Raw genomic sequence first — 27,089 nt, 5'->3', positions numbered from 1 at the left:
TCCGGGAAGGAGTCTGGAAATCGATATGCCCTCAAAAATGGCGGCTCATAAATGTCAACTCGGAGCTGTAAACCCTGAACCCAAATTGAATTTGCCACTTAACACCGCCAGCTCCTTTTGGATTCGATTCTACTCTGATTCAATTTGGATACTTTTACTTATTCAACTTATTCGTTATGCAAAATTATTGCCGCAACGGATCGGGCGGCGATATCCTTGGTGGGGAACCAACAAAAAAATCGGCGGCTCGGCTGCTCAACGAGGTGGAAAACACCCAGGGAAACGCCAAAGTGGGGGTATGTAAATTCGCAAACAAATCACACGAGCTTGCGAAATACCCTTAGGGGAATCCTTTAGTTATCCTTTAGCGATTTTTCAAATAAACATGCATCACATTTTTCAGAAATCCACCCTCCCGGTGAGCCGATGGCTGCCAAAAGTTTGACGCGATTTTCGGGCGAGTATCAGATTTTCCTTTTTTCCCTCCCAGACTTTCCCTCCCAGGCAAGTGATGTCAATTTTCCGTCTTCTTTTCAGATACTCCCGTCTAACCAAAAAATAAAAGGAACTGCTGGAAAGTCCTTTTGCTGAAAAACAGCCAAGTTGCCAGCATAATGCGAGACATATTCTGGCTTCTAAAATGATGATGATGCTGATATCCTGTGGATACCGATAGCGACACCGACACCGACACCGATGACAATGCGAGGAGTGGAGTGCCCCTCGAGGACTTTCGGGCTGACATGTGTGGGCGCTCTGGCGGGCTAATGGCCTGCGTTGGCTGCCGCGGGCCAAACGCCCGTGACTTTGACGGATTTTGTTGGAAAATTTCGTTAGGCTTGCCTGATTAGCTCCGGGGAAATGTACACTCACACGCATCTCCCGGGGGCGCTGTGGAGAGATTTTCACTTGTCATATCACTCGGGGGATACCAGGACGAAGGGGTTGTATGGAATATGTTTAGGGTAATCAAGGAGAGATTTTAGCTCGGGAGGGGCTTGAAGTATATAGGACTTTAGTTTCTTCGAGTGTAGTTGCAAGCTTCGCTCTGGTATGACTTAATTAGCGAATGCCGGAAAATGCTTTCTGGCGGGGAACAAAAGCGAGAAACTCCAGCCAAGTGCACAGGAATGCGCGTCATTATGACAATGGCCACCTGGTTCCCCCTGGTCACCTACCCTGCCCCACCCAGTCACTCCCCTTGAGTGAAAAAAAGTGTCACGCTGCAACAAAGTTGAGGAAAAATCTGCTGCCCCTCAACCTCTATTTTCCAATAGTTTTCTATGGCTTCCTCCAGCTCAGCTTTTTCCGTTTTCTCTTTTCATTTCACAATTTTTATTCCACATATCTCGGTGGGTGTGTGTGTGTTGGTGTGTATCTGTGTATATTATATTACTGCAACGCGAACCAATAACCATCGAGCGGGCAGCTGGAGACGCTGACGCTTCAGAATGCCATTGGCTCCGGCTGCCCATCCTCGAGCTGCCCGTCCACGAACGGATCCCCGCTGACCTGATTCACCTGTCCGCACCCGAGTATCTTACGGATACAGCCGACAGCGGATGCTTCTGTGGGTTTCCGTTTTCTCCTTGTTCTCCGCATCTTTTTTCATTTTTGTTTGACTTGCCCTCCCAATTTCTTTGTATTGTGGTTATGATAGCAAAGCCACATCCCTCCAGGATCCGGTCAGCCCTGTTGTAGTCCTCAGCCCCACCCTATTTTTGTTGCTGTTATCCTTCACCCTGCTCCTCGACCCTACATTCTAGTCTCCTTTTCGTGGTCCGAGAGCAATATAATTTATTGAAGTTCTGGCATTTTTCAAAATGAAATTCTTTTTAACGATGATTGAACAACGTACGTGGTTGTGTGTCTCCTTTTTCGTATATGTATGTGTCCTCTGTCTGTGTGTGTGTGTGTGGGAGTGGGTGGTTGGAGGGTGGTCCTTTGTTATGGGTTTAGCACGTTTGGCCTGTCCATTGAACGCCATATTATTGGTCGATTGAAAAGTAAAACATTTTTTATTATCCGCACGTGTGGCAGCTCCCATTCGATTCTGCTCTTCTCCCTTCTACATCCTGTTTTTATGACTGGCAAAAAAAGGAAGAGAGAAAATATGTGAAAGACCCCAAAAAGGGCGGAGGACGAGGACGAGGTGGTCTGTGAGTGGGCGTGCTCTGACCACCTGTCGTGGCATCGGGCATCCATAAAACTTTCGACCCAACTACCCTTGGGTGCGCCGCCTTCACTTGTCCACCTCCCCCTGAGTCCCTGAGCTCCTCCGTCCATGCCCCTGCCCGGCAGGTGAGCTCATGGCTTTTATGATACCGCCCCCCAGCCCAAGTCCGAGCCTCGACCCACTTTCGGTTCCTTCATATTTGATAAGCAAGTTGGCGCTGCTTTTTCCTTGGCTTCCTTTACTGTTGCGCCCCATCAATATCCTTCAGCCACGACTCCCCCATCGGCCTCTCTCTTTCTCACCACCTCATCCTGTCTCTTTCTTTTCCTTTATTTCTCTCCTATATTTTTCTGTGTGTGTGTGTGTGGTTATAAAAATATTTCATTCAATTTTTTATTCCTGTTGGCGTTCGTTCCTTCTCCTTCTGGCCTGGCCAAGGATATAGAGCGCCTTCTTGCTCAAGTTTATTTTTTTTCTCTGTCACCCTTGCACTTTGGGGCTTTTATGTCCAGCGATTTATTTTGCCCAGCCAGCGGACCACACGGTTTCTCATTTTTTCCTCGTCCTCGGCCAGTGCTTGTGTGTGCGGCGTTTTTCCTTTTGTTATTTCTGTAGTCCTTCGGCCAGGTCACCGGTGTCCTGGCCATCCAGAGCCACCCCCTACCCGCTTTCTTCTCATAACCTCCCGCATCTTTGGCTTCATAATTTCTCTCTCTGGCTCGCTCTCTCCGCCCCAGTGGGTGGTGCTGGGAAAAAAATTGCGCGTTTCCTCCTCGAATATTCGTCCTGACTCCTGGAATCCGCGCTCTGGTCAAGCTGCGGACTCGTTTTTGTTTAGTTTCCTTCGGTTCGGATGGGTTCGGGTCGGTTTGGTTTGCTTTTGGTGGCACCACCGAACCACCCATCTTGACCACCCACCGCCGGCCATGTTTGTTTGCACTTTTATAACAATGTTGGCCAGGCGGAGCTTAGGCCATGTCCTGTGGTTTGTATATCTATGTAGGTATATACTATAGTGGCTCCTAAAATATGATGTCATACTTCAGCAGCACGCTCTGGGTTTATTGGAATATACAATCAGTATATAATACCAAGGATCCACCTAAGAATAGATGACTATCAAAAGGATAATCCCCCCTGAAAGTAACTCCATTAGAGGGGTTCGGATCAACTGGGATATATTTCTACGAATGTCCTGCGAATGGCAACCTGAAACTAATTAAGCTTAGGGTCAAATTGAATCATGAAAATGGAAGCTACTCAAATATATAAATATCCTGCCATATAATGGGTATATGTGTATGTACACTACTGAGTGAGTGTGTGCTCTAGAAACATTGCAGGGCCATTCCGCACATGGCTCTTTGGCTAGTTCTTGGCCAATTTATTTGAGCCATTAAAATTGTATGATAAAGCGGGTCCATTAATTGTGTTGCTTAATTTTCGTTTTAACGCATTTTATCAAGCCAAATAGCGAGCGTCGTATCCTTGGGTGGCGTGGCTCTCGTCCTTTTTTGTTTTCCTTCTTCATGAATGAGGTTTGTAGTTGCTCTAATGTGTTTTCATTTGTTGGCCAACGAAATCGATGCCATCTAGCCAAAAAGGCGCTAAAAAGAAATGGAGTTTATGGGAAGTATTTGCCGGATATACGGCGATGGGTACTTCTATTGGATCTTCAAATTTAAAGAGCATTAATAGTTCCTTTTTGTTTTTAACTAGGAAAAGCTTTCACTTTGGCCATTCATTTATTGAAAGTTAAAGTTATTTAAGTATTAAAAGATTATTTTTTTCACTGTATCCTTACAGGAAACACTGGCTATTAATGGTCAAACTCCTCGCAAAAATCACTTAGGGGTGGAGTCCTCTATCTGTATTCCTTGTGGACGCTCATATCTTGAAGATTTTCATTTATTTTCATATAAACATACGCACATACAAGGACATAAATATATAGTGCGTTTGGCAGGACGTGCGGGGTGGTAGTTGTGGGTTGTGGGGCCTTGGCCTGTCTATGAGTATATATGATTTTTATTGTTATTGTTTTGTCCTTTTTATGATGGTGCACGTATCGCAGTAACTTTTCCCCGATAGCTCCTTGCGTACGTGTATCCTGTGAGTCCTGGATGTATCCAAGATACACGCACACACAGACACACAACCACGTATATAAATAGAAGAAAAATCGAAAGGAAAACGAGAAAAATGAAACAATAACAAACGTTGCTCAAATAAGCTCTCCCACCCCCGCAAAACCCTCTGGCAAACACACAGATACACAGCCCTACCCATACGGTTATAATTGGGTGGCGTTGAGGGTGCTGCCTCGGATTTCACCCCCAAAAATTGCTTCCTTTTCTGGGTTTTTTTCCCCCCCTTCCACCCACACCGACAGGGTAGCTGCTCCTGGAGTCCTTTTTTTCCCAGTTTCCTTTCTGTTTGTGGTTGCAATTTGAAGCCAAAGACAACAAACGCGAGTCCTTGCTTTCATTTTCATATTCCCAGGGCGTGTGGGTGTCTATGGGGGTGTTTGCGGCGTTATGGATTATGATATACATAACTTTATGTAATAAGCGCAGGATCGGGGCAACTCGAATGCGGTTGGCTGACCATTTTGATTGGCTGGCAGCGGAAGACAAATTCATAATTTCTGCGGTCGCTTTCATAATTCTTCACCCTCCGAATGGTGTCGGTGGAGCACAGTGCGTATGCGCAATATTTGATAATATCAGCCCTGAAGGTGAGGTCATCTCATTTCCAATTTCTCACTCCCACTCCCGTTGCCATTCCCAGCTACATGGTTATCTGATCTGGTAACGGGATAAGGGGTTAAGGACACATAATATTTCCCATTTGACAGACTGCGCCATCCAAAGCAACTGCTCCCATTTCATTTTTATTGCTTCACCTCTCGGAGTTGCCCTTTTTTCCTGTTTCAGCGGATTATCTCGGACCTCCTGGTTTTTCTTGTTGTTGTTGGCTTTATTGGTTTCCACTTTTTATTCCCTTTGAACTGGACACTGGACTTGCACTTTGTTTTTTTTTTGGTCCGGCTACCCCCCACCGCCGCCCACATGAGTTTTTGTATTAAATTCTCTTTTTATGTGACGATACTTCCGTGGGTTCGATATCCAGTTTTTTTCTATAAAAGAAGATATATTATAGATAAAAGATTCTACCAGAAATATCCAACTATTATAGGGGTTGGCAGCCCAAAATAAATGTAAAAATTCATCCCTTTTCGTATTTATTTGTATTTGCTTAATTCATTTATTATAGGAATTGTTTGAAAATAACACATTTTAAGGACCAAGATCTTCTTCGCAAGCTAAGTGTGCTTGTGGCATCAGCAATGTTGGCGCTCTCCCTCCGCCCCTTCCACTTGCCACATCCTTTCCCCACAAATAAAATAAAAATAAACGCAAGTTGCGGAGCGAGAAAAGCAGCAGGTGAAGTAAATGGCGAAAAAAAAAGAGAAAAATTAATTTTATCCTTTCCATTTCCGTTGTTGCGTGTATCACTGTGTGCGGTTTTCTTCCATCTCTCTCGTTCTCACTCTGCCTTAGTATGTGTTTGCCCACATCCTTTTTTTTAGCTTTTGCATTATTTTAACGTGTGCTTTTGCTCCATCTCCAGGTATTATTTTTTTTCCTTTGTTATAAATCTTGAGGTTGAGCACTCGACTGGACGCCATTTTTTATTTTTCACCTCCAGCCTCCTACTCCTCCACCCGCCCCACTAGACCGTTGCCCACTGTCCGGTGGGTCGTCGCTTATTTTTCAATTCTGTCAGTTCCGTTGGCCAGAAAATGTCGCTGGGGAGCAGACGACAGCGCGCCTTTCTCCGATTGCAACCATGGAGTGCGGGGGCTCCATACATCAGAGTATATGTTTTATCTGCGAAATAATTTATTGAAGACTCAATCGAAATGAACAGATCCTAGGGTGTAATTCAAGTTTCTTTTCTAAATTTAATTTAATTTAATTGCTTAATTTGTATACCCTTGCAGAGGGTATTAAAATATTGGTCAAAATAGTGCAACGCAGTGATGGAGACATATCCGATCCTACAAAGTATACAAATTCTTGATCAGGATCACCTCCTGAGTTGATATAAGCATTTCTGTCTGTCTGTATGTCTACGCGAACTAGTCTCTCTCAGTCTTAAAGCTTTCGACTTCACAAGGATCCTAGGGGAAAACCCTTTTTTCAAGGGTCCCATCATAAAAAATGGACAAAAAGTCTAAAAAATATTTCGTCTCAGGATTTTGATGCAGAATGGTGGCGAATCGATCCAGAAATCGTTTAAGGTACTCCGCTTGAGAATCGGATCATGATTGGGGAAGATATAGCCATCATTGTGGGCCAAATAGGGGAATAAGCGAAGATTTTATCTTTGGCAATTCACATCTGATTTCTAAGCAGAATGTTTTCAAAAATTTTTAAATCAAATCATTTTATTTTTATACTTTTCTTAGGGTAAAATATGAAGGTAATTGACACATCCTTCGAGGCAGAAAGACATTATTTCTTATCCTTTAATACGAAAACCCCAGTGACATAAAGTTATGTGCACAACGCAAAATTTTAATTCCAAATTTAATTCCAGAGCCATTTTCTTAATTTCCCCCCGAAGAGTCTGTCAGAGCGTGTCGGTTTCGAGCTCGAGACAAAGACATCTCAAGGAAGGAAACATTTTTTGGCTTATGCCAAAATTACATCAAAAAGCGCTGCGGGTATGTAGGTATGCAGACAGGACGTGGCGAGGCCCGTCTCTGGATTGGGTAAAGTGGCGAAAAGGAGTCCTGGATGGGCCTGAAGGATTGCCCTAAAGTGGTGGAGTGGTGGAGGAAGACCCCCGAGCTGAATGCCGGGCGTGAGGAAATGCCTGGATCCTGGTGGAATCAGGGGATGGTAATGAAAGGAGCGTGGGGAGTGATTGCTATCTTCATAATGACTTTGAAGTGTCAAACAATTTTGGGAAATTATCAACGCCCGTTTCCTCTTTCTCAAAAGGTGAAAATGAAAATTGTACTTTTTGTTTTGTTTGTTTGAGTGAAAACGGGTGGGTCGACTGAAGATATAATTATAATTTAATTGAAACGAAATTGTCGCTCAAGTCGAGTGGAGGCGGATTAAATCGATTGGCGCTGAGAAGTAGTTATGGGGGAAAGTTTAAAAACTAAGTTTAATGAAATAAAACTATTTGTTCATCGATTTAATATGCCATACAAGATCCACTGGCTTGTCAAAAGACCATTAAGAGGCAAAACGAACAGTGAACAGGACCCTAAAAATGTCCAAGAAAAATCAATTTAATTTTTACTCATGTTCCAGACCCTTCAGCCGAAGGAAGTAAAGGGCCTGAGGTGGAAATTTCACTTAAGTCACTTTCAACTTTTGCAAGATGCCATCAAAGTTGGTTGGAAAGTTGCTGGTCAGTTGATTTGGCCGCCTCTTGGGGCGTTGGCCATTACAACCGATATTTACATTTTACCCAAAAACTTTCAACCTTTTTTTTCCCAAAGTATGACTCTTCCCAAGGCACATCCTTTGACTTATGAAACGTCCTAGAGTATTTTTGATGATGCTCTCGTGCAGGTGTTTTTTCTGAAAATCATGCTTTGTACACTTTTTAAAATATTTTCCAAGTCAAGAGCTTGATTACAAGATGAAATTGGAAAATTCAAACAGGAACAGGGTCGGAACGTTGTGGAATATGGGTTGCAGCGGGTGGCTCTTACATGACATGACAATAACTTTGACTTGACCATTCAACCGTTTCTCATATCTGACCAGCCATTCGGGAAGCCTCTCCTCCATCTCCCAGCTCCCAGCAATTACACGACCAGCTCCTTGTTTGTTTCTGCTGGTGGGAAGCAGAAGGATGTGCCAGACAGAGGAAGGAAGAGTTCCAGGATCGCACACACACCTGCACTCTTATGTATGTCTATGAATACAAAGTATATACATATGTGGAATGGTCTTTTTTGGCTCCAATACGATGCCTGGACAAAGAGAAATATTTATGCGTTGACCAACTTGACCGACTCGGACTCCACTCCCAAATCCCCCGAATCAGACTTGGCTGCCTGCGGACCTCCGACGGTCCTTGAAAGCCAAAAATTCCAAATTCAAATCCAATTCGAAATCAAAGCTGCTTTCCTGGCCAGGATGAGACTCCCTGAAGGGGTTGAGTCTCCCAATTGCAGGCGTTTATGATGAAAAATGTCCAAAATTACTTTTACCGGTATCTCTGCTCGTGTATAAATTTACACTGAAAAGAAAGGATGTATCTAAATAAATTCTAAATAAAGAGAGGGTTGTATGAAATTTAAAACTTAAACTTAGATCATAGATACAATTTTTCTTTGTGCATTTTTGTGCATGACACATGATGACCTTTTTGGGGTCCAACATTGAAAGGGTCACTTCAATGGCCCCAACTGCTCTCCAGTCCATGTTAATATTTAATACGACGAATTGTTGATGAAAACATTTAGAATTTTCTATGACAGCCACCGGCAAGTGGACGAGAAATAGTTTCTTGGCTGCATTGGGGCTCTGATTTTATTTGTTCGTGGAAAATTGAATTTGGAATAATTCAGTAAAGCGATTTCGCCAGGGATGAGCAAAGAAACCGACATTAATCAGGTTTATATAAAAGGTGTTTTCAGAAAAAATTATAAAAAAAAAGTAACAACAATCTAAGACAACCCAATGGCAGAGGACTAAGAAACTCAGCAGGACACTGTGATATTGAAATCAGCCATCAATGGAACATAACGATAATTAATAGAATTTGTTCAGGGAATACCTAATGAGCCATTGACTGCCCTCCACGATGCCCTCCAGGATGTCCTGCAGACGGTTTTTTATTATTTTTCGATTTGCAACGCATTCGTTCGGATTTTGTTGTTATATTATTAACATTTTCATCTCCACTTGTTTCTTTTCTTGTCCTTTCTGAGACAAAAACAAACTTGAATTTAAATTGGGAGACAGGAAGGAGGCGGTAGAGAAAGACATCTGTAAGTACCATAAAAATTAACATTAATTCGGAAAGCGAGGAAATGGAAGAAAATTCATATGACACGTAGAACTGAAAAAACGAGGGAATGTTGAGGAATTTTAACAAGAAAAATATGTAAATTGTCTCGTAATAAAAATGTCCTGGCCGTTGGGTCCTTGCTGGGATCTCCCACACTCCTTGAGCTCACTTATCTGCAAATATAAATTTTATGAAACATTCTGCAAATGAAAAAATCGCTGCAGAGGAATTAAAATGGTGGAAAAAATAAAAAGAAAAGCCAAACAAAAATCAAGTAGGAAAAAAACTGAAAAGAAAACCGTACAAGGCCCATGGGCTAAAGTAGAGGGGGTTGGGTACAAGTTATATCCCTGCAGGACATTATTTTAAATACTAATCCGCATCAGTTTTCATTTGAGTTTTCTTCTCGCCGCCGTTCGCCTTCCCGCTGTGTCCCCCGACTCCATTTTCTTTGCATTTTCCCGGACCGCGACCTCCATTTTCACGTTTCGCCCGTCTGGCTGCCATCTTTGTTTGTGTCCTGGCGCCGTAACATAAATTCAGATGTTATCCTAAATGCGCAGCATGCACGTTATTAAAATAACCTCACACAATGGAGGCAGCCAAGTTAAAACCAGTGGAAAAGTTTCACAAGGCCTCGACTGGGGTTGTTGTTTTTGGGTAAATTAAATAGAGAATATTATGAAAATTAACTGAAAAGTTATTTCTTTACTATTTTTAGTGGGTTAACAATGTATAGGTAAAAGGTAAAGCCTTTACTAATGATTTCTAATCCCATTGCGTATACGTAATATTGTGTATACGTTAGGGTTAAGACTAGAAATGTTTCCCATTGTCTATCCTGGCTTTCATGTAATCCCAATTTGTGGTAGACTTGACTAGAATGGCATTTTTCGGCTGAATTAGCAGGCGATAATTACCGTGAAATGCAAAATGTTAGAAAATGCGCGCAACCGTGGAAAATGGCATTTTAAATGATTAATCGTATAAAAAATTGAATAAAAAATGAAGCATTATCGGGAAAAGTATTATTAAGGCAAGAGAATAGATTTAATTAATTAACAAATGTATAAGAACTTTCTAAAAAAAAGTGATGTAACGACTTAAAGGCTTATTTTTTTAATTACTTTCAAATATCAGGCAAATACCAGGCAAGACCTTTTTTTGTTTCTATTCAAAAAAAAAGCTCCAAAGAAGACGAAGCGTAAATGTAAATGCAATTTTATTTATTGTTATGTACAAATGTTTTGTATTTTCTTCGCTATTTTTTCCTGCTCGACTCACGCTCGGAGCTTATGTAAATTTATTTATTTTGCGTAATTTTTCTTGTTTTTACAGAAGAATAAATTTGCCTTGTTGGGCCGCCAACAGACCCTCACCACTCTGAAAAAAATTTAATTAGAATAAAAAGAGCAAGGCAGAGTGCGAGAGCAAAGCACAAAATTAAAATGAAATGAGCAAAGGGAACTGAACACAACCATACCTAACAAAAAAAGATAGAAGCTGAAAAAATAAAAAAAGATGGAGCCAAGCCATCCTGCAAGAGGAAGGATTCCAGAATGCCGCCTGCTCCGAATTCTCCATAATAAGGCAAAAGTTGTGCAATTTTCATGTGTCGGCTGACAGCCGAGGCTAACATTTTGTAATGAGGCCCCACAACCCCTGGCCTTTGACCTATGGTCAGGCCAGTCCAAAGGGACAGCGGAGGGCTGAAGCCAGGACCTCCTGTCAGTGGACAAAGGTTGGCACTTGGCCGCCATGTCGTCGTGTTCGTGTCCGCGTCCGCGTCTCTAACTTGAGGCCAGCCTCGTAAATTATAAACAATAAAATTGTAAAAATAAGCTTAACCGGGCAATAAGGGAATTCCTCCAGAAAAAATGGTTAGGTCCTGTCAGTTCCGCAGGCTTACATAATTGTACAATTTGTTTATTAAACACATACGGAGGCTGTTTGTTCTCCTTGCTCTTCCTACATCGGAAGATAATGTCTATTTCAAATACTAAACTCTGAACTTTTCCTCGCAGTGTCTCTGGCATTCATATGATGTCGCTCAATTATGGGGAGCTTTACGTACGTTAGTTTGACTCACATTTAATTACATCGTATTATGGAATTTATATGACATCCACCCACTGCCACTGGGATCCTCAGTTTGTCAGTTTCGGTCTGGGCCTGGAATGGGATTAATTATGATGTGCCCTAAGTTCCTCGCTCGGGTTTAAATGAAACGTAATAATTTTCGTTGAAGGATTTTAATTTGGAATTTGAACATTGTACGCACAATAAATTTGTCAGCCCTCCCAGGGCCTGAAAAGGGAAAAGGAATGTTTATAACCGCCTGTCTAACAAGGACATCATACACTTGGGCTCCCAACTTTTTCCAGGCAGGTGATTATTTTATTTTTTCAGTGTATTTTGATGGTTAGTATATATAATATTAAAGATATAATAGCAAGTTTAACTTTCTATCAGCTTTCTTATCAAACTAAAAAGCTTTTCATTTACACAGTTGTAATCGGAAGTTGGCAAAAAGCAGTTGGATCTCTGGGAAATTATCTTACATACAGTACATACTAAACTAAAAAATATATTAAATATGTTAAACAACATTTAAAACATAGTGATGTGAATATAAAAAGGCGTTATCAAGGTTTTTAATAAAAATAAAAAGTCTTTTTCCTAAGTACGACCACAATATATACAAGAACGATCTCTTATCTTTGGAGATATCATACAACAATACATATTCGTATAAAAAAAAATACGTATATATTACAGCTTAATAAAAATCATCTAAACGCAAGTGAAAGCCTTTTAAAAATATTTACTAAAAAAAATGAATAAAACAACTGTTTTGGACTTGAACCAGTTCTGTTTCTTTGAGCTATTTCGACAAATAAAAGAAAATTGTGAGAAAAACAATGAAAATCTTGAGGATGTTAAATATGCAGATTTGATGAATTTTCTGATTGCTCTAAAACCGATTCGCAAATTTTTCGAATACTGGGACTGGTGGCTGAGTAGAAGACTTTCGTTACTTTTTAAAACGTACAACAAAGAAATCATTATTGATTTTGAAAAGAAGTACCAAAGCCTCGGGAGATGTTCCAAAGGTGTGAGGGATAATTATTACAAACTTCTTTGTTCGGCTCTCAAAGAAAACGATTTCGTGTCCAAAGTTCACCTGATTTACAAACCCCAAAGCTACCACAGCGAGCATATGGAAGTGTTCGACTCTGTAATGCAGGAACTCAGGTGGAAGAAGAGCCTTAAAATATTAATAATTAACATTTCAGGTAATGTTTTTTATCCACAATAATATATCTTATATCCTCTAATTAGTTTTCTATATAGGCTACACCTTGGAAGACCTGACAGGTTTTGAGACCCTCGATGAACTACATTTGAGCATGAGAGTGGACGTTGATAAGTTGGTCGAATACTTGGAAAGAAATCCAGGCTTAGTCAGCCTTTCGGTCACCGATGAGGACTCGGTGGGCTCGAGACTGGCCAATATCACTCAGTACTGCCAGTTTGTGAAAAGCTTCGCCTTGGTAGTAAAGGGTGATGTCGATGCCACTCAGTATGTTCCCTTGGCCAGGATGCCAAAAGTGGAGAACATGCTGATCGCCGGACAGCCAGAGCCTGGAAGTCTGCAGCTCCTGCTCCGGGAACTTGCCCACAGCGATGAGACCCTCAAGTCCTTGGAGATATCCCATGCTGAGCTATGTGATGCAGAGGCCGAAAAACTGAGTAAATATACAAAAATTGTCGATCTGGGCTGCAAGCTTAAGGACCCAGAAAGCATTATGTACTTGACTAAGCTCACAAGCCTCAAAAGGTTGCAGATATTGTCTGAACACCCTTTTTCCAGTATTTCCAAATACATTCAAAGTATTTTAACGCAACAAGGACATGACGAAGTAAAAATATTCTTGCCAAACTGCTTGATCGAGTATGCACACAATCAACGTATGCTACTTTTCCTTAATCATGCCAAGGCATCCGATTATGTCACGTTGCTGACTGGAACCGTGACAGTAGGATCTCTCGAACTCAAAGGATTCCATGCTCCGGGAAGCCTGTGCCAATTTCTGGAAGGCCTGGCAGCAACGAAAGTGGATTCATTTACTTACGACAGGATAAATAGGTGCCTAATGTTAGATCATGAATATGTTGTCGAAGCTTGGAAATTAAAGGATAAAATTGAGCATTTTCCAGTGTTAAATTCTGAGGAAATAGCTTGTCTATCGAAGTGTAAGACCCTCGAAACCGTTTGTTGCGGACTGGCAGATACTCATAACATCGAGCTACTGGCGAGACTTTCAAATCTCGAAAAGTTGAAAATAACAACCAAACCAGCTGGGGCATCCCTATACAGGCTTTTCAGGTCACTGGCCAACAGAAGGCGCCAAACTCTACGATCCTTCGAACTACAGAATGGTTTTATCGGCTTCCTTGAATATGAAGAACTATTGCGAATAAGTACTTTGAAAGGTGGGGATTACCAAGTTAAAGACGACAATTTCACAGAGTTACCTGCCAACCTTTCCTGCGAAGAATTCGAGATGCTACAGAAACCCACGCTTCAAAAGTATAGAGGAATGTCAAGAGAATGGGTAAGAATCTTGGAACAATCTAAAAAGCCCAAAGCAATACGCGGGAAAGACATCCAATTGCACTATAATCCCAGGACGAAAAGGCTTACCCTGGTTTTAAAGGTCGATAAGCAATTCACAGAAGGGGAATTGCTGATCCTTTTGGCCAGCTTGGAATGGCAAGAGCTTCAAGTGGACTGGAAACAATGCAGTTTACAGGCGTTTCTTCGCTTTTCGTCTATAAGGACTCAAAACCACGTCCAGAAGATTGTGATTAAGGCTGGATCCCTCGATTTCAATGAGACTTTGGAGCTTTCCAAATTCCCGATGCTGGAACACTTCGAAGGTGATCTCACAGATCCTCAAAGTCTAGAGCATTTTAAGAGCTTTCCCCACTTAAAGTATATTAATTTTAATCATTTATCCTTTAATAAAATTTTTCCCCCACTGATGGCTGAACTTTTTGATTCAGTTTCCGGGGATTTAGTGATCGAATTATTTGAAAAAGAAGTTACTTTTACTAAGAACAAAGGACTATTGACGTTGAGAAGCACCTATTTAAAGGCATTTTACGTCAATGCCAACTACGACATCGTCGCCTTGGCCAATATCCAAGACTTAAGATCTGTCCGAATATGTGGAAAATATATCGAAGGATCACTGCAACCATTTTTTGCTCAGTTAGCTTCGAGGCAAAATCAAACAGTTCGGGAACTCAGAATAGATCCGGATCATAGTATTAATACAGCCGAGGTAGAGGCTGCGGCTTCGATACAATCTTTGGAAGTATTGGAGTGCGGCTTTCGGGAATCAAGGAACCTCGAAGTTTTGTCGGAAATGCCTCGGCTAACTGCTTTGACAATTACCAATCACCTACAGGGATCCTTAAAAGGGCTCTTACAGAACCTCAACTCTAAGCAATCCCCAACCTTGAAGTGTTTGCGTATTAAGCAGAAGGAGCTGATTACCCCAGAGGAGTTGCAGGCACTGAGCTCTATAAAATTGAACAATTCTTTGATTGACCATGAAAATTCTAATATTATAACCTGTGAATAATAAATATTAATACTATATGCTGTAAAATACTATGTAGACTCTTTTAAGGTTCTTTAATTATATATTATATGTATGTAGTATATCCACTAAGGACATAATATTCTTAAAAGAATATTATTAAATTCTTAAAATTATATTCTTAAATTAATTTCGTTCTCTATTAATCTCCACCTCTTCGACACATTGTTTCATTTATTTTGATATTGCTACTTTAAATGTAAAAACTTTTTATTCATTCTGTTTTTTAAAAAAATTGGAGAAAGAAGGATCTTCCAAAGGCCCCAACAGGGCCCAGAAAGAATAAAAACCAAGGCACTTTTCTAGCCAACTCAGCAATAAATGGCATAATGAAGGAATTAATGAATGGACATGGGCCAAGAGGGAGACGGCGGGAAAGGGCCACGGGGAGGGACAAACTTATGCAAATGCAAATGAAAATTAATTTAATCCACAGTACGAGTAAATTTTCCATTTTAATTTAATTACATGGACACTGCCTACGTGAGCGACAGCTAACCAAACGAAACAAAAAAATGAAGAAAAATAAGAGTAAAAAAAGGAAAATCAAATAAAAAACCGAGACTTTTTCTTCTTTTATTTTTGTGGGGGTTGGGACGATGTCCTAACTATGAAATGCTCGTGTGTCCACTTTAAGCCAACTGGGTAATTATTTTAAGCCGCATTGGTCATTTGGGTCGAGGGGATGGAAATTATGAAGGTTCTGGCCTTAGGGTTGGGCCATTACCTCCCACATCCCGGCTGCCTGGCCGCCACTTGCTTATGAAATTAAAATGCAATTTTCATTAAATCGGTGCCAGTGTTCGCTTTATTTAATTATCCCATCAGCCTACCAGAGCTCGGGGCTAATAGCGAAATAAGCCCGGTCGGAGAAAAAGAAATGGGCCCAGAAAAAGTAGATGAGGAGCAAGTCAAAATAACAAATTAATTAGCAAAAAAGCAATTATTTCCTCTCCTCGAAGTCCATTGGCAAGAAATGACATTTTGAAGGAAATTTTAACGGACTTTACAAATGAAATTGCTGAAAACTGAGGTCCTTTCAGTTGCACACTCCTTTTGTTGGAAAAGCGTTTATGGTTGAGCGTTGACCATCCCCTTTTAACAACGGCAACATAAGCATAAACAGATTAGAAAGCACATAACATTGTCCACTTTTTATGGCCATATACATATACAACACCATCAGTGCCTCCCCACCCCGTTTCTTGGCCATTTGCAACCCCAGGATGTGGCCAGCCAGGATATTCCTACGCTGGGGTCGTTGCAAAGTGGAAGCGACATTATGTAAGAAAAATGCTAAATAAGCGCTTAATGCATAATCTGTACCGAGGCCTTACACACACAAAAACCAGGGGGTTACTCTCGGGGACCCCATTCCTCCCACTGACCCGCCCACCCCACCTTAACGGGTTCGCTGACAACGGTTGGTCTGCTCTTGGACTTTCTGGACTTGGCCAGCCAGATATGGCCATAATGTATGACTGCCATTTTATATGCGCCTTTGAAAAATGTGCTGACACTTGGAGTCGAAGCAGGAGCTATACACTGATAAAAAAAAGGAATATAATCCAGGGGTATTCCTATGATTTTATGGTAAAAAGGAAGGAAAAGTAAGGTATAAAAAAAAACATATAATGTTATTTCTTACGTAACTCAAACCCCTTATCGTTTAGTGTAGCCATTGCCAAAGGACAGGAAGTGGGGAAAATGGGGGACTGGGACACTGGACAGCAGAATGATGGCGCTGGTGCGAAAGGGTTGACCCCAAACGCAATTGACCACGTGTGCGTGTCCATTTGGGGCGGCCATTGGGGGTGTTTGTGTGTGTGGGAGTGGTGGTGGTGGCGAAAAAGAGGTAAAGCGAAATCCTTTTATCATTTAAATGGCATATGGCAAAAGGCAGTTTTTATTTTTATAATCCCACCGACCAGGCAGGCAGGCAGCCAGCCAGCCAGTCAAGGAGTCAGGCGAGCTCCAAGCCACGGCAAGACATCCAGGAAGTGGCGAAGTCTGGAACAAATCACACGAAATTTGTAAATGTCCATTGTCAAGCGGTTGCTGTTCTTTCACCTCGACAGCGGCACCCACACCCATACCTACACCGATCCCACCCACCGGCAGGATACCCCCTTTCTGGGCTCAGTCCATTTATTAATTTGCCTCGAATAACTCTGCGTCCCCTCGGAGCCCGGAGGAACGTAATCCCTTCCACATTCAGTTCCCCTTTGCGTTTTTCAATAAGGCGAAAGGAACAATTTGCCGCACAGCAGGTGGAAATTGCCAACAGACAAGACTGCAGGATTGCGGGCGTGGGAGTGGGTCCTGTGTGGAAGGACCTCCTGTAGCGGCGATTTTGTGTCACTTTCTGGCGTAATTTTAGCCTCGGCTTTGATTGGCGGCCATTAAAAATTTTGCTCGCGTCGGGCCAGTCATGTGATTGATGGTCCGAACGTGATTCAGACGAAATAACCAACTAAACTTTTATGAATTTTAATGAAAAATTACTACGGGGGTTTTTAAAACCATGCGGGATTGGAAAAAGGACAATTTGTTTAATATTAATAGTGTATATTACAAACGTATAGAGGAAGTTAACTGTGTCCAGCCTTTAAGTTTACTACTTTCGCTTGCAAGGGCAAAAACCTACAGAATTTATAAAAACAATTGAAAACACTATTTTTAAAAAATTAACTACTATTTATCGTTCAAAAAAGAACAAACCATACTACAATTTTGACAAGAAGCTTCATAAATTAAAAAATAAGCGGTCTAGAAGCTAGGCTTCTTTTTGAGTTAAAAAGTATGCTATACATTTTGGTTACTGCCGTGTTTGTGAACATAATTTTAGGCCTTTATTTAAAATACTAAAAAGGCAAGAAAGTCATTCTTATATTTAATTTTAGATAATGAAAGACATTAAGACCGGCAATCATAAATCAAATTGTTGGACCAGCCCACATCTTGTTACCCAAAACATTGTCAATTGTGATTCTTTCTAACCCTTCTATATCCTTGTGTATCCTTTTGAGAGTAAAGCGGAAAATATCAAAACAGATGCGTGAACAGATAGAATCCTTGTCGCCTTCATGTTCCGTGCACCTTCCTTGTCATGGCCCTGACTAATGATGTGCCAACAAATTTAACGCAACCGGTTACCCCGTTTTGACTTCACTTGGCCGGGACTCGATAAAAAAGATGACAAAGCGCCCAATTCACTTAACAAATTTGACAATGAAAATCATATGTCATCATTATTAACAGTGAGATGATTCCATTTTCCGGCACAATGGCCGCACATATGGCCCGCTTCTACTCCGTGAAACTAAGCGGATAATTTCCAAATAATATCATAATCATAAGCGAGACATCGCAAAGGGGTTGCTCAGGGAAAACCACCACCGCCGTGCCATGGAGATACGCAGCCACCGCACCACCCATTCCACCCGCCGCGACGGGGTCGGTGGTGCGGAAGTCAACCTGCTGGCTGCGTTCAAAGCTGCGCACTTCCACGGCCACACCTCGAGGAATGGGCTCTAAAATCTCCACAATGAAAAGGGAAATTATGGTAAGTGAGAAAATGAAAATGAAAATATGTCAAAATGCCAGGGACAACCCCGGCATGTTGGTATTGTCGCTGCCGAAGTCGTTTCCCCCTTTTTGCATATTAAATTAAAATAATGAAATTTTGAAACGCTTTCGAGAGATCTCTTGTGGCTGTGTTGTTGTTTACATTGTACGGCAATAAAGGACGTAGCTCTGGGCCGGATGAAAGGAAGGACATCACCCCGCAAGTCGCACACATAAAACAAAGCAATTGGAAAATTATGCACTTGTCCTTATTCCAAATGCCGAGTTCAGAGTCCTCCGACGCCCGGAAGTATGCTTTTAATAATCAGCAAAGTGTTGGAAACTTCTGAGGGTTGGCCCTGGCTTATGGGCGGAGGCGTGGTTGGTCTGGGCCCCCGGGCCAGTTGGCCATTTGTGTTGGCAGATTTACATAAAATGGGAAAATATGTCAGAGGGCATTATAATGTGTAAAAAGTGAGCAAAGTTGGGGATTAATTTTGAAAAGGAGGGGGATTTGATTTTTGGGTTTCAAGTTTGTTTAACATAATATAGAAAAATTTAATAGTGAATACTGACGTTACTGTTAAAATTTTAATTATCTTCAAATTATATTTTTACTTACACCCCCAAGTAATAGTTAAGAATAGCCACCAATAACTTCTATCAATGGCATTGGAAACCTAATTATAATTGAGTTTCCATCGTTAAACTCAATTTGCAAACCATACACACCCGTTAATGCCATCTGCGATATCTTACCGTATAAAGGGAGCTCTCCTCACCTATCAGATCCAACACGCATTCGATTAACTTAAGGCCCGAAATTATTCCATTAAGAGTAACCCCGAGGCGTCAACACGAAAACCCGCCCTCCGAACAAAAAAATAATGCTGAAATAAAATCGTTCAAATCTACACTTGTCGGAATTCCCAAATGTCTACTTTTCAATGCGCTTAGCATTTTTAAGCTGCTTTTAATAAATTCGACACAAAATTGAATTTTCATAACGGCTTGTCCTTCCGCACTGGCACTTGTCCTTTTCACACCATCCCTTAGCCAGGATGCAAGGTTGCTGGCACGAGGGCACTCACTTAAAAAGTGATTCATGGACCAAGTCACCACCACGGTGAGTGAGTTAAAAATAAAGTCCAGGGGCTATTTCCAACCTCCCTTACATATTTTGTTTGTTTTTTGTTACTTTTTTCTTACCAAAGTATTTGATACACTTTTTTAAAAAGGCAACAAAGTATTTTTTGTAATTAAGAGTTTATGTTGACATTACTTGGCCTTACGTTTATTATAATATTCTTTTCTGGAAACCCCTTTACAACTTTGAGCCATCACCTTAATTTGCATATCTCGGCCACAATTGGTTACAATTTCATTCGCATACCCCATTTGAAAATATTTTGCATATGTCGAGCAACCTCTTGGAAAGATAAAGCTCGACTTGATTTTATTATTCGGGTGCATAATTTATGAATTTGCCAGGAGTAACGATTTCCACCTTGCCAGGGAGGCTTATCAGGGTTCAACTACATACTATAGTTCGAGGCTCGACCCTATCCAAGTGCCTTGTAATTTTATGCATTCAAGTCATAAAGCGGGGGCAACGTTTTTATAGTTATTTCTCATAATCAAGTGCCGGTGGGAACGTGCGTCGGGAAAACATTTACAAGAAAAGCGATAAAATTATGAAAATTTTATGTCGTACGGAGTTGGAGCGTGGAGTGGGCATGGCATATATGGAGCGAAGTCAGTGAACATGTCATAAGCGGGTCTCGATCCCATTCCCATTACCGAACCCCCTCTAGGAGTGGAACACGTTCGACGGCAGTTGGACGGACTTGTTGTTCCAGGAATCACAGCACACGCGTGCCACAAACAGCGACAAGCCACTGAGAAAAAAACTAGTTTCTATGCTACCTATTTATCAAGAATTTAATATTATTGATTGTCGATTTTTTTCCAGTGTATGGGCAAAAGGTTTTTTTCACTGGCATACTAAAATATGACATCCACTATCGTGACCCTTAAATCACACGTAGGTGAACGGAGGCCGCATTAAAATGTCAATGTCGTTTCCAAAATTAAAATGAAATTACATAAACCAAGAAATGTCGCTCAGGAAAGCATTAAAAATCCAAAATCCCAGTGATTAGAAATTCTAATTTAAAATTCACGGTTTCCAGGTTTTCCAACAAGAAAAGAAACCCAAAGCTTGGGGGTTTCTGATAACACCTAGATGAAATTCCTTAATCGAATTTGCATTAAGCGATGAGCAGCTAATAATCTGTAAACCGAATTAAAAACAGCTCAAGGGGCGTCCGAGAGGAAACAACAAAGCAAATCGGACGACCCCAAGGGTCGACTTCCCAAAAAAATAAAAACAGATTAGCCAAAAAAAAAAAAGAAGAGACTCCCCAAAAGTGGGTTGGAAAATATTTCCGGCAAATTAAAGCTAATGAAAGTGCCTCCTTGGCTTCCCAGCCTTGGGGCCACCTTAAGAAAAACTGACAGCCATAATTCATGGACGTCCTGGCCGTCTGTTTTGGGTGGCACCGCCCACTTTTTGGAGGACGCTGAAAAATTCACGGCACCCCCAAGGACACCCAAGCCCGGCTAATGATAATGATAACAAACATGCCTCAAGTTCCCAAGTCAGAAACTTTTTGACATGCCTCCCTCTACGCATCCACCACCGCATCCTTGGACCAATCCGCCCTTCCAGGATATACATTTCCATATAATTCATTCGCCGCCCAGCCCAGCATCCAGCCCAGCACCCAGCCCAGGCTATTCATTCATTTTCATTTTCAAAATGTGAATTCTTGCGCATCATCATTGTTTGATTGCTTGTGCTTTATATTTCATGTATACTGTATATTTTTGTTTCGGATTTTGGCCTGGAGGATGCCGAGGACTTTTCACTTTCCCGGTGGAAAATCGCTTGATAAATTGGGGTCGAAATCATTATAAGCGTTGTGCTTCATCGCTGGGCCATTAATTTTTTGGGCCTCCTCCCTGGCGTCCGCCCTGGTAAAGGTACAAGTACAATGCAATGATATACAAGTGTTTGTACATCTCAAGTTTCAAGTTAATAAATCTAACAAACGCAAATAAATGAAACAAAATTGATGATGCCGAAGTTTGGGGCATCAAGTTGCTATTTCAAAGTCAAATAGGAAAAGTTCCACGATTGGGGAACTAGGAAAATGTTACTTTGAACGAATCAAACGAATTTCAAGTGATCTGTGAGTGCATTACATAAATCGACTGGCAATCAGGCCAAAATAAATTATTAATTAATAAGTGAGTGCACAAATCGGGCAGTCGAGCCAAACACAAAGCTCGCTGCCGGCGCGCCGGACCAATAAGGCCTGAAAAAAGCCTAATTAAAAATTAGTGCAGTTTTTAATTAAGAGAAATACGAAAATGAGACTTCATAACCAGTTGCCAAATGCGGTGCAATAAAACAAAAACAGAGATTAAATAAATAAGCAGAAAAACCAACAAAAAAAAATGACCAACGAAAAAAATGACCAAAAAATTGAACTGAATACCGAGGCGACACATAAAGGCATAAGCAACATCCACAGCGGCAACTGCAACAGCAGTAGCACCAGCAACATTAACGGCGGCAAAAGCAGCAACATTCATTGCAACAACAACTGCAACACGCCAGAACATAACGCGTTGACAAAACGCTGTCCGCTGCCATTTATGAAACCCATGTTGACATGCGCCGGGCACAGGCGGCAGTTGCAACTGCAGCAGTACAGTGGTTGCATGTTCATAGAAAACCTTTTATAGAAAAGTGAGCCCACTATTTTCATCATCTGATATGATTTCTATGCTCTGCCTTTCAATCTTTTTTTTAATTTCCAATTAATTTCCAATTTTCCTTTCTTTCGACCTCTAACCACTGTTTCTACGCATTGATTGCAATAATTTCTGACCAACTCTGTCCGCCGTTTTGGCCAACAGCGGCATTCTTGCCGCTTGCCGCCAACCGCCGACCGCCGCCGCTTTATGGTCATGCGCTGCGCCAGCTCGCTCCAAATTCTTCTGCTTCTGCCTCTTCTTTGTGGCGGTAACGGCGGGCGGCGGAACGTGCCATAAATTGGCCAAATCAAATGCCAACTGGCGGACGGATTGGCGTACGGCGGAACGGGCGATTTGGGTATTGCAGAGTCTCTCTGGGGAGGGCGAATCAATACCCGTCAAGCACAAGACCGGACTTGGAGTTGGGGCTATTGTGTGGTCCTCCACATCAAACTGACTGATTGGGGATCTAGAAGAGGAAGGTTATTAATAGATAAAAGTACATTTAAAACCTTACCCTTAAACTAGAAGGAGATAAGCATTTCGAAAGCCTCAGTTTTACTTTGAAAATCCACTACTGGCTTTTTAGAGTATATGTATGTGTCCAAGTGCGTGTTAAAAGCCCATTTAAATAGCCAATGGCACGCAAAAAATATTACAAATTAAGCAAAATTGCTCGCTACGAATTTGGAAATGAGCCGTCATTTGTTTAATGACAGGTCACAATCAAAAAAAAAATCGAAACAAAAATCGCTGAGCATCGCAGGCAAAGCTAACAAATTGATTGACGGCTGTCGGTCAGAAATGGAAATGCCACAATGCAGTTGACAAAAAACTAAAAAGCCTGCAACAGGTCGGGTATTAAGTATTAAGCTAAGACTGAGTTTGAGTTTTGTGGGGTGCGGATGGCGTGACAATATTGACATAGTTGCGATCACAAAGGCATCTTGCCCGACGTCCGCTGGGGGATACAGACCGAAATACTAAAATACGAGATATGTATATATACAAATATATAATGAGATATAGCAACGACTTAGGCCTGCACTGATTTGACTTTATTGAATTAGGCAAGAGGCTGACTTGGTCGGAGTGGCTTGGCTATAAATCAAAAACGAGTTCAAAATTTGTGTCACCCCGTCGGTGTCCAAAACGGACTCGATCGATCGCCTCGCGGCGCGGTACGTGATCATTTTATTGAGCACATTTGACTATTATTAGGGAAATTTAACACATGACGCACTAAATACAGATTTGCCGAGACATGGACATGTGTATTGCAGTTTTTCGGTATTTATGGCAACATGATTTATATCGCGGGAGACCCAAACAGGCGGATTGCGCATACGCAGCGTTGCCGCAATGCGACAAATTTGGTTGAATTACGCGTGCACCCGAACGTGCCACATGCGGTAATGATCGAGAGAGCCGAAAGTCGTGAAGTCGTGCATCTGTCAGCAACATCGCAACATCTCCCACGCATAAACCGAACCGACCCGACCCATCCAAGTGAAGCGTCCAACGGAAGTTGAAGTCTTTATGGCCTAATGCTCGTTTGGACAGCATATTGGCAGCGGCTAATCGAGCCAAATAAAACAAGCCATATCTCTCTGGCTCGCATACCATTTAGCTTATTAGCTGGCAGACAGGTCTGGCCTGGCCTGACTTGGCCAGCAGCTTGCAGGCTGAGATGCTGAGAGGCCGAGACTCGATTTGAGTTACGTCGTCGATTGGTGTTTGTTTTGTCATTCAAATCGCCTTCTACGGACGAATTTGCATTTTCAGCTTCGAATTTTTATGAGAGTTATAAAAATTTGCGTGATGGATACACAAAAGCGATTAGGTTTATTTTTAATGTTTCAATTTTTCGATTTGGCTTTTTGGAATTTATTTGATGCATGCCATTTCTGGTCACAATTTTTCATTGTTTTTGGCAGACAAATAAATTAAATTGTTTCGAGGGGCTTGGGTTTTTAATTTTTGACTCGCTGATGGATTAATAAGTGCCTCAGCGGTTCTTGAGATCACTGAAGCTTGCCCCGCCGTCGAAATCAAGATAAATCAGTCAGCCGGCAGACAATGCTTCGTCCTGGCTGGCCCTGGCCAGACAATGGCGTCTGCTAGGAAATTAATTTTAATTGCCCGAGGTGCGTGCGCAGTGCGCATTGCAATAATTGGCAAAGCCAGATCCTGTAGCAGGACCCCAGACAAAGAAAGATGACACTTGAGACAGTGGAAATGGCACTCAGACTTGGACATAATTTACGGGCAGTGTAGAGGGTAGTGAGCAGGGCTAAACTTGCTAAATAATTTAAAAACTTTCTTGCACTCGCTGCATAATTGGATTAGTGGCCGGGGCGACTCAAAACAAGTGTCAAAGCGGAAGCGGAAGTGGTCCTAGTCCCAGTGGTTCTAGGCGGGCCAAAAGATTTCTATAAGAATTTGATTTGGCCAAAGGAAAAGCCCCACCACTGGGCCCTTTTTGCCACAAGGTTTTTCAAACTTTACTCATTTTCAAAATTACAATGTTGCCACAAGCGTGCCGCTTACCGCAGCAGCTGGAAAACAGCTAGAAAAATCTAAACGTAAGCAAAGTCAATGGGCGAAGTTGGCGGTGTGTGGTGGCAGCTTCTTTGATGATGACAAAGCGGCGGCAGATAAGGGGGGAGGCAGCCAAAGGATGCCAAGGAAGCCCCAACCACTAAGGCACTCAGAAAAATTCCAGAGACTCTTCAAGGCCTTACCTTAAGTTCTGATAGAAAGCACACTTTTCCTTTGCCCTTTTTTTTCTCAAAGTGCATTGAATTTCCACCAAGTTCCTGCAGTTTCTTTACAAAAGTTTTGTTGGCTCAACCACTTGACGCTCGCTTACCTCAGTCCCTGCCCCCGGGAAGGTCCTCTTCCCCGAAAGAATTGCCTTTGAACAGAAAAATATTGCACGCATCTCCCCCGGAAAGCATTAAGGACGAAGCCAAAGGGTCCTGGGGAGGCGATGAAGAGTAAGATTCCTTTCTGGTGCTGCGGATGCTGCGGTAAATCAATTTCTGCAAATGAGATTTTTCAATTATAAATCAATTTTCGATTAAAATTACTTTTACGCATCTTCCTTTTAAGTTTCCCTTCCTTATGTGTGGGTGCGGTGAAAAGTTGTATCCTTGGCGAGGATCTGCAACGGAATTTATTGGAAATATTGTAGGATTTAAAATGTATAAGCTCGCTTTTAAAATTAATGACTCATAGACCTGGTTAGCATGGGACCTGGACATTTGATCCGCTTTTAGGATTGTGATGCTTGGTGTCTGGGACTGGGACAGGGCGATAAACTGCCCCCAAGAATGCAGTTCTCTTTATTTGCGGCTCTTAAATAAATTGTGAATTATGGCCTTCGATTTGCCAAACGCCATAAAGGCCACAAAAATATGAGTCGCTCAGTGACTGGGTTGCATGCCACGCCGCGGCGTTGAGGAAAACTTTTGCCGACCATAAAATAAACGTGGCAATGGGGCTGGCAGGCCGGCTATAAGGCTACATGGCTGGATGGCCGGCATAAAATTTTACGATGGCCAGAGCTGGCCACAATAGCCGAGTTGGCAATGCAACCCGAGGAATACGGCACATCCATCAGAGCGAGTCGACACCGATCGATCGATATTAAATTATAAATGAATGAATGCAGTTTTATGACGCGGCACAGTGGGATGGAACTGGAGGCCCAAGCCTCAGCCCGGGGAGATCCGGACTTGTCGCCAATGGATGGCCTGCTTCTGGCCAGGCTCCTCACCTGAGTTATGAGCATTGGCCAAAAGATAATGATGGCCCGTTCGATTTCAATTTTGATAGCAACTCCAGCCGAGGGAGAATCATTGGCGACGACACGGCCAATAAATCGCAGCATGTGGCTCAATTCCGATCCGAGTTGGACTCCGATTCGTAGTCGAAGTCAGAGTCAGAGTCCTTGCTCTGAACACTCGTCATAAATGGGCTGAAACTCCTGCATATTTTATTAAGCAGAAATCAATCATCGTAATGATTGATTTGCCGGAATAAAAAACGGAGTGAGGCCATAATGGTAGACCGCATTGTGAAAGGGTTATGGAAAGGCAGCACGTGTCAAAGGTCAGCCGTAATAGCCACTCCCAAAAACCGTCTAAAGAACGCACTCGCCCGCCGATCAATCACAATTCCTGTCTCCAGCTCAGTTTCTATTTTTTACTCAGAGCCACTTCTACCTTTTCTTTCTTTTCTTTTTTTTGATAAATGTCGCACGCCGCGTGTCAAATGCGTTTCTCAAAAAACAGCCCCTCTCCCTCGGTGTAAGTGAAAACTGTCGCATTTTCTTGGAATTTCTGTGGTGCAGCATTCTCCCAAGGATATGCCATTACACAGGCAGCAAGGGAGCGAGGGAGACAGCGAGAAAGGGAAAGCAGGGGCCAGAGTGTCCTGGCAGTCGCTTTTGGGGCCTGTCAGTGTCCCAGAGCGATTTTTTGTTGCTCGCCGTTTGTGTCGCGGGTGCTCCGAGGAGTGGGGGCTTCCCCTCGATTGCAGATTTTATTTTCCATTTGTTTTTTTTCCTTTCTCTTCAAGGCAAGCCTTTAATTTATGCAGCCCCAGGGAGGTTTTGATTTTCATACGATTCCTGGACGGATTCGAGGCTGGAGGAAAGAGAACTCAGCAATTGCCTTAAATTGTGGAAGAGGTCGGAGGGAACAGCGAGACTGTAATCGAGATCAGTGAGAGTGAAAAGTATATATTAAATCACCATTAAATCTTTAATTTTATGGCTAAATTAGGATCTTTCAAGC

At 42.1% G+C, this 27,089-nt stretch overlaps 2 protein-coding genes across 7 annotated transcripts in view; both read right to left on the bottom strand.

Annotated features, from left to right (window-relative positions):
* Positions 1-27,089, bottom strand: part of mre11 (double strand break repair nuclease mre11) — a 247,072-nt gene that overhangs the window by 52,354 nt on the left and 167,629 nt on the right. The gene's annotated exons all lie outside the window — the stretch shown is intronic.
* Positions 19,095-27,005, bottom strand: LOC138925860 (uncharacterized). 6 transcript variants are annotated; one of them, XM_070277423.1, is made up of 5 exons: positions 26,069-27,005; positions 25,386-25,453; positions 25,160-25,331; positions 25,032-25,106; positions 19,095-22,756 (listed from the first exon to the last, which is right to left on the bottom strand). In XM_070277423.1, exons 2-5 carry the CDS (start codon positions 25,387-25,389, stop codon positions 22,381-22,383), a joined length of 627 nt encoding a protein of 208 aa, XP_070133524.1. In that variant the 5' UTR covers positions 25,390-25,453; positions 26,069-27,005; the 3' UTR covers positions 19,095-22,380. The 6 variants fall into 6 exon arrangements, 4 of the variants coding, with proteins under 4 accessions (XP_070133524.1, XP_070133521.1, XP_070133523.1 ...); XM_070277420.1 differs by having other exon boundaries at positions 26,517-27,005; XM_070277422.1 differs by lacking the exon at positions 26,069-27,005 and adding an exon at positions 25,530-26,045.

This window comes from Drosophila bipectinata, chromosome 2L, assembly GCF_030179905.1.
Source record: "Drosophila bipectinata strain 14024-0381.07 chromosome 2L, DbipHiC1v2, whole genome shotgun sequence".
Lineage (NCBI taxonomy): Eukaryota > Metazoa > Arthropoda > Insecta > Diptera > Drosophilidae > Drosophila > Drosophila bipectinata.
The sequence above is the reverse complement of the archived record's forward strand: the minus strand, read 5'-3'. Positions and strand labels throughout refer to the sequence as shown.